Below are 8,065 nucleotides of genomic sequence, written 5' to 3'. Positions count from 1 at the left end.
AGATTGTATGCCCCAGTACAAGGGAATGACAGGGCTAGGAAGCAGGAGTGTGTGGGTTCAGGAGCAGGGCTGGGGGAGGATATAGGGAACTTTTGGGATAGCATTTGAAATGTAAATGAAGAAAATATCTAAGAAAAGAATCTGAAAAAAAAAGAAATATTGTCATTGAAGATTGCAATGTAAGTTTCTTCTTGAACTAAGAAATTTTGTATATTGATAATTTGGTCACTGATTACAAGAATATTATCCTTTGCTCTCAAACACATGTTAAGCCACTATCAAATTCTTAACATCTCCAGGGCACCGATCAGTTTGGAGAGCCATAATCCTAGAAGAAAGACAAAAGCCAAGGTATTTATGCTGCTGGTTTTATTGATGTTTTGAACTTGAGGAAAGGCCAGGCCCAGTGGTTTACTCCTGGTAAACTTCTTGAACATTATCTGAAACAAAGAGAAGGACTTTAGAAGTCAAATAGTCCTAAACATGTGTCTGATACCTTCAACACCCAGTAGTCTCATTAAAATACATTATGTTGCTGGACATGGTGACCCATGCCTAATTCCACTCAGAATGGTGAGACAGGAAGATCACTAAATGTGAGGCAAACATTGACTGTATGGTGAATTTCAGGCCAGGCTACAAAATGAAACCCTGTATCAATAAAAAGAAAGAAGAAAGAAGGGAAAAAAGAAAAAGGGAGGAATGAAGGAAGAAAAATATTAAACAAGAGAAAAAGAAAGTAGAAGAGAGAAGAGGAGGGGGAGAGGTTAGGAGAAAGAGTGAAGAAGAAAGAAGAAAAAGAAGGTGAGATGATAAAAGAAAGAAAAAACTTAGAAACATATTAAACTAATTTGATGAGAGATTCAGATGGGGCATAGGAAACACTTGCTGCTGTGAAGGGAGAGGGGCTTTCTATATGTAAATACGAGGTGGTGAGAGGGGCAAGAACAGAGCTGGGAAGAAGTGTTGGAGAGAAAGAGAAGATGCAAGACTCAGAGAAATGAGAAAAACTAGGAAACTGGAAAAGAAGTTTACTAAATGATAGAATTTAATTTGCCCTGAGGGAATCACTGGAGACCATCTTTAGTAGGTTCTCCGGGTTGTTTTGTTTTGTTTTGTTTGTTTGTTTGTTTGTTTGTTTGTTTGTTTGTTTGTTTTGGGAGGTCATTAGGACTCCTTTTCTACTGACCCTGCTGGCCTTTTCCACGCTTTGTTTTCTGGCCACCTTTTCCTTTCTGTTTTTGCTGGCCACCGTTTCCTTTCTGTTCTCGCTGGCCACCTTTGCCTTTCTTGCCTTTCTGGCTACCTTTTCCATTCTGGCCTTTTAGTTCACTGCGACCACGGCCTCCTTGGCCACCTCCTGCTCGTTCACTTCCACTCTGGTGATCCTGGACTTCCAAGCTGTCATCATCAGAGCTTCGTCTACCACGTGGGCCATTCTTCCCTTTCTTGAACTTGATGGCTTCCTTACCATGCTGACTTATTTGATCTTGAAAATTGTTCTTTATTTCATTTAGCCTTGCATGTATATCATCATCTTTGGGGAGAGAGAACACACATCCAGAAAATCAAAAACAGAAAGAAACTTCATGGGCATAACAAGTTAAACATACAATCTATCACTGAGTTAATTTAGTGAGAAATTATTTTACTGTGGTAGATGGTAATAAATAGTGACAAGGTCCAATATCTGCAAGAATAGTGACAAAAGGATCTTGCTTGAGTGTGTATAATTACTTAGTGAGGACCATTTTGTTTGCCTGTCCCAAATTTATTCTCCCCTATCTTTTTATATTTTTGGTGCTGCTATTTTTATACAACACCATCTATCCAGAACATGAACTTGGCATGATACTTAAGAAAGTGCCTATGTTCTTTCATATCTCAGTGCCTAAGAGAAATCATAATATAAAAATGTTGTTTTAAACATGATGTTACACAACATGTCTGTTACTTAGAGGATGAGTATAAAATCAATTTGCCATGAGTAATATCTTTCACACCATGATACTAACTCACATTGTCAACTCCTCATACTTACATCAACTATATGGCATTTTTAACCTTCTAATCTAAGACTAATGAATGTATATATAGATTAATGCAAGCATAGATTTAGCTGTGGGTTATACCATCTTTTGTATGAAGTCTTTGCTTTCCTCCTGTACTCTGATATCTATAATTCTCTATGCTTTGTTCTTTAGCATTGAATGGTTATGCACAAACTTCACCATCTATTAGATGGGTACCTCAAGCATTCTAACGATGAACCATTTATCTGTTGCAAAGGCAAATAATCAGAACATTTCTTTCAGAAAACCCGAAATAGGTGTGTCATCACAAGGACAACTGAAGAAAGGAGAGGGGGAAAGAGCTGTTTCTTCATCTGTCTTTCTGCCCTGCCCCAGACAGGGTTTCTCTGTATAGCACTGGCTATCCTGGAACTCACTTTGTGGACCAGGCTGGCCTCAAACTCAAAATCTGCCTGCCTCTGCCTACCAAATGCTGGGATTAAAGGCATTTTCCACCACTGCCCTGCTCATCTTTCTCATTTTGCTCTTGTTATTATTTTCATTTTGTCTCTTTTGATTTTTTAAGCTTTTTACAATGTGGAGCTAATAACTAAGTAGTAGAATAGTGGGGAGAGAAAATTATTAAAACTTAGGCATGAGGTTTTTTCAATCTAATAAATTAGAGGTACTTTATACTAGATCAGTAGTCCAGAAATTGATAGACATCATTCAGAATAACTCCAATTAACTTAATTGAAGCTAAAATATCTCACGTTGTTGGTTAGAGTCTCCTGCTTCAAGGACATCTGTGAAGAAATAACAATACACATGCACAAAGAAGTTTAAAATAGCATTACAAACTAAGTGGAACAACCATTAACAATTCAAGAAATATGCTGAAGACAAATAGCTACATGGCTTTTAATGGTTTTGTTTGCTATAATGGATTGAACCTACAGTCTAATGCACAATACACAAGTGCTCTACCACTGGCCCAAATCTCCTTTGCCTTTCAGTTGCTAAATTGTTTGGACTAAACTTGAACTAACTCTATACCCCAGTCATGTATTAGATAAAGCATGTACCATCTGCCTCTATCTTCTAATGAATAAAAAAAGTGTTCATTAATTTCTCTTATTTGATTCTCCCACATCTATAATGGAATATTTAATGATTGGATAACTATAATATTTAAGCAAATTACATACATATTCACTATTCCAATGAAGTATATGTTGTTCTAGCTGGTATTATGTCAACTTAACACAGCTAAAGTCATCTGAGAGAAATAAACCTCAATTGGAAAACATGCCTCCATAGGATCCTGCTATAGGCAGGCAAGCACACAGGGCATTTTCTTAATTAGTGATTGATTGGGAATGGTTCAGCCAATGGTAGACAGTGTATTCTTGAACATCTGGTATTGTGTTATATAGGAAAGCAGACTGAGAAGGTCTTAAAGAGCAAACCAGTAAGCCATGCTACTTCTCAGTATCAGGATTACTGCCTGTGCTTAGGTCCTTGCCCTGCTTGAGTTCCTGCCTTGGCTTCCCTCCATAATGGACTGTTACCTGAAAGCATAAGTGAAATATACCCTTTCCTCTCCACAAGAGACTTCTATTACTCCATTGTTAACTTCGTTCTGTGGTGCTATTTGGAGAAAAACGTTTACAAAGGAAAGGTGTACATGTATTCTGCTAATATCCAGACACTATCTCACTGAAACAAGAGACATGATATGAAAGGCTGGCTTGTGTTGAATACCATGACTGAAGACTATGAAAACACTGACAGTTTTTGTTCTTTTGCTTTTTGAAACTTCCTAAACCCAATTTTTAGAAATTCTAAATGACAAAAAAGTAAGCAAAACTAAACTGTAATAAGTTCTGAAAGAAAATGGAGCAAAGCCTTAAATAGAGACTGACCTTCTTCTTGAAGAGAACTTTCATCATCTAGGATTTTAAAAGAGAAATATATTAAATTTAATATTTGATTCAATATATTCCAACTGTGCACTTGTATAACTCATAAGAAGCTATGAAAAGACCAAAGAGACTGCTAGAAAAATTAAGATACATATTATACACAATACACATGTATATGTATTTCTAATACAATGAACCATCATTTTTCAAAGTAGAAGCCTATTCTGCTTTATGGGCTGAAAATGAATAAAGAAGAAGTCAAGCAATCAGTTGAATTTCTTCTTCCTTTATGGTGTAACACCATGCTTGATGATGTGACTCCCTGAACAGATACAACTTGAGAATCAAACCATCCATGGCCCTGCAACTCATTGTTTACACTAACAAGATTTTACTACCCATATAGATTTTTTTCCCATTAGACAAGCTTTCCAAACCATGATTGCTTATTTCAGGAAGTTATGCAAAACACCTTTAATCAAATACAAGTCTTTTCGACTCTCTAATGCCATAAATGTTTATCCTCTATTATACCTTTCATAGCCATCCTTAGCCTACATCATATCTTAAGTTATATATTCTGCCCATTTTTAATGAAGAACTCATTCCACTAACCACACCCCAAAGCTTCATTTTTGAATATTCCAATTTTTCCTCCTGCTTTTACCCAAGACATTAAGGGAAAATGTAACTTTCTTTAATCACATTAACAAGAAATTCATTCTTGTTCAACAACATATTGTTTTGAGTATCGTGAGATATTCAAATTTGGCTAACATTCTACTATGCATTTTCATTCAGAAATTGCTCAGATTTTGGTAAATAAATATTCTAACTGGAACTCTGTAGTTCACTAAACTATAATTATCTGCATGGAAAGCAAATGGCATTGCAAATCAGTAGAAGAATCAATAAATGAATTTTTTATTAAACATGAAGTTTTAATAAAAATTCTCAATAATTCTAAATGTTCAAGATTGTTGGCAAGGAAACAAAATATCCAACTGAATATTCATACAGAGTGTGGAATTGGAAAATATATGGATGTTCAAACGGCAAATGTTATGCTCTGAAGATGCTGGTTTAGAACATACACTGACATTTTCAGACACATATTTTGTCAACAGTAAAAAATGATACAGTGGTGGTGCATGCCTTTAATCCCAGCACTTGAGAAGCAGAGGCAGACAGATTTCTGAGTTCAAGGCTAGCCTGGTCTAAAGAGTGAGTTTCAGGACAGCCAGGGCTATACAGAGAAACCCTGTCTCAAAAAACAAAAAACAAAACAAACAAACAAAAAAAAACAACAACAAAAACGAATGATACAGGAAATAATATGGCCTTCCCTTTTGATTGGCCAACCTCTGTATATTGATTTCTTAAAAGAAGTAGCCAAACTCTACCCTTTTCCCCTCTTACCTTCATTGACCCTTTGAGCTGAGGTCAGGGCCAGCAGGGCTATAGAGAGCAGGACCAGAAGAATCCTGGAGGCAGCCATGGTGTCTCTCTCCCTTGGTGCTGAAAGAACTTCAGGCACAGCCTTTATAAGACCCAGGGAAACAATGTTGCCTTGAAGACCATGGGATGGGCACTTCCACCCTTATCTAATTTGTGACTTGAACCTCAGCCAGACAAGGTGAATTAAAGAACGGGATGTGTTCTTCAAAGGGAACAAAACATTTCTACAAGTTCTTTGAAACAATGGCTTATGTTCCTCATTTATTAATTCTAAGTATTACTAATTGTCTTCTACTTTTTATATTCCACTTATAACTATGCTTCTCTGTTTTCTTACAGGATCCAACACTGTTCTTTCTACTCAGTAACTTCAGACACTTTCCTATAGAATGAGCCAACAGAATCACAAAGAAAACAGACTTAAAGACAAAACAAAACAAAAAAATCATAGGAAAAAAACATAAGACAAGGAAATCTAGGATAAGTTATCTTATACAACTTGGAAAAAAATCAAGAATAGTTGCCAATAAAAGAACAAACCCAACATTTCAATATTTCAAAGACAATAACTACTCAGAATTGAGATCATGAATTGAATGCACTATCAAATCTTAACACAAAATAATCAGAATAATAGCTGGGTTGGAATCCAATATCCTGTAAGGGTCCCTGAGTAAACTAAAGGTGTTCAGCTTGGAAAGGAACTTCAATTAGATACACCTGTCACTCCATAATATCAAACAAAAAGTCATCTTGTTTGAGTCCTTTTGGAAGGTGCAGCTATCAACTAAGGAAAAGAGGACACTTTGTTGGTAATATAAAAATAATGTCATACTATAAGTAAAATTATCTTACATTATTTTAATTCATTTTTAAATTATCTTAATTTAAATACCTTAGAATACTATAAATAAGTTTAGTAAAATTGCTAACACTTCAAATAATGAATCTGGATTCTACATTAAAATATCCCATGAATCAGTTACATCCACAGGCACAATGATAGGTATCTTTATTGTTTATCTGGACCTAATTTCTTTCTTTCCTCTATGGAAATGTGCTTTATCCTTGACTTTTTCTCATAAGAAAGATATCACACCTCTCCATATACCCTTGAATATAGTATTTTAATCTTACTTCGTTTTCAGGATATTTCATGGGTTTTCTTTCACTTCTCCAAACTTAATTTTTACATCTAAGCTTCCTTCTTTTGTTTTAATGTTCCATATAAAGCACTAAATAGATGATAGATAGAATAATAAATAGATTTCTTGATATGTAGGTAGGTAAGAGATAGACATCATAGAGATGAATAAATAGATGACAGACATATAGATGATAGGTACATAGGTAGATAGTTGAGAGAGTTGAGAGAGATGATAGGTACATAGGTAGATAGTTGAGAGAGAGATGACAGACATATAGATGATAGGTACATAGGTAGATAGTTGAGAGAGTTGAGAGAGAGAGAAAGAGAGAGAGAGAGAGAGAAGAGAGAGAGAGGTGACAAGTACATAGATAACTAAATGTATTATAATATATATGATATACTTAATGTGCACTAGGATTTGTTCTAAGTATTTTTCCTGTGAGGGACTAACTCACTTGATCTTTATAGACTTTAACTTTTAAAATATTTAACAGATTTAGTATGTTTATGTAAAATTTAATCTTATATGTAAAGAAACTTGGTTTACATTTGCATTTACTCTTTAAAATGTGTTTCTCAGGACTGGTAGGATACCTCAGGGAATTAAAGGCACCTTAGAGCTAGTGGTTATGAGCTAACCGGTATGGGTACTGAGAGCTCATGTCTTCTGGAAGAGCAGAAATCACACTTACACTCTTGAGCCATTTCTTCCTAATAGTAAAACTAATTCTTATTCCATCCATGCCCAGTAGAACATCTTCTTGACAAACAAAAATACTTAGTTAAAATGATGATAATGAAAATGTAGCAAAATGCTTGCTCATCAGTGTTCAAACTTTGACCCTGTTGATGCTAATTCTTTTCATCATTTCAGTTCTCTAATCTATAGCAATTATTTCTGCACCTGGCTGATTGTCAAGAATAAGGTAAAACTTCATTCCAGTTGCTTTCAATGACTAGGTGTTGCAAAAGTAGGATTTGGAGACATAGCCTCTTGTTTCATAGGCCAGTCACTAGACTACCCTTTCTGTGTTAGATATACAAAAGTCATGAGCTGTTATGGAAAAAGTCACCCACTGGTCAGTGGTTGTCCTTGATTTCATAATTCTGGAATTATGATTTCAAAATGTTTTTAATAGAGCTTAGAGAACCTTCTATGAAGGAAGAGGGACAAGATTAGATGTTTATTCTCTGAGATATGCTTTAGGGGATCATAACAGGCAAGATGAGCATTCTCCCTCTGTGACACAATGGCAGAAAAAAAAGCAAAACAGAACAAAGTTACAGAGTAGACTAGTAACAGAGACTCAGGCCTACAATCCCAATGCTAGCCTGGCAGAGACAGGGGGATTGGAAGCTCATGGTCAACCTGGGCTACCTCATAAGACCCTGTCTCAGAAAATAAGCAGAGTAAAAGAGACAAGAGACAAATTGAAAGGATGATAGAAGAGGAAAGAACAAAGGAGGAGAAGAGAGAAGAGGGGAGGAGAGGAGAAGAGAGGGGAGGGGAGGGGAGGGGA

General features: G+C 35.8%; 1 protein-coding gene across 1 annotated transcript; it reads right to left on the bottom strand.

Annotated features, from left to right (window-relative positions):
• Positions 1-411: 411 nt before the first annotated feature.
• LOC110295578 (anti-sigma-I factor RsgI-like) lies at positions 412-5,435 on the bottom strand. The gene is made up of 5 exons (XM_021164064.1): positions 5,357-5,435; positions 3,938-3,964; positions 2,786-2,818; positions 1,190-1,537; positions 412-440 (listed from the first exon to the last, which is right to left on the bottom strand). Exons 1-5 carry the CDS (start codon positions 5,433-5,435, stop codon positions 412-414), a joined length of 516 nt encoding a protein of 171 aa, XP_021019723.1.
• Between the last annotated feature and the right edge of the window lie 2,630 nt (positions 5,436-8,065).

This window comes from Mus caroli, chromosome 6 (genome assembly GCF_900094665.2).
Source record: "Mus caroli chromosome 6, CAROLI_EIJ_v1.1, whole genome shotgun sequence".
In the NCBI taxonomy this organism is placed as follows: domain Eukaryota; kingdom Metazoa; phylum Chordata; class Mammalia; order Rodentia; family Muridae; genus Mus; species Mus caroli.
The sequence above is the reverse complement of the archived record's forward strand: the minus strand, read 5'-3'. Positions and strand labels throughout refer to the sequence as shown.

Excerpts from the sequence above, each read along its gene's own strand:
- LOC110295578 (XM_021164064.1), bottom strand. The coding sequence starts at position 5,435 with ATGGCTGCCTCCAGGATTCTTCTGGTCCTGCTCTCTATAGCCCTGCTG. Across the intron at positions 3,965-5,356 it reads AGCTCAAAGGGTCAATGAAG|ATGATGAAAGTTCTCTTCAA; the intron begins GTAAGAGGGGAA and ends TTAAAATCCTAG. Across the intron at positions 1,538-2,785 it reads AGGAGACTCTAACCAACAAC|ATGATGATATACATGCAAGG; the intron begins GTGAGATATTTT and ends CTCTCCCCAAAG.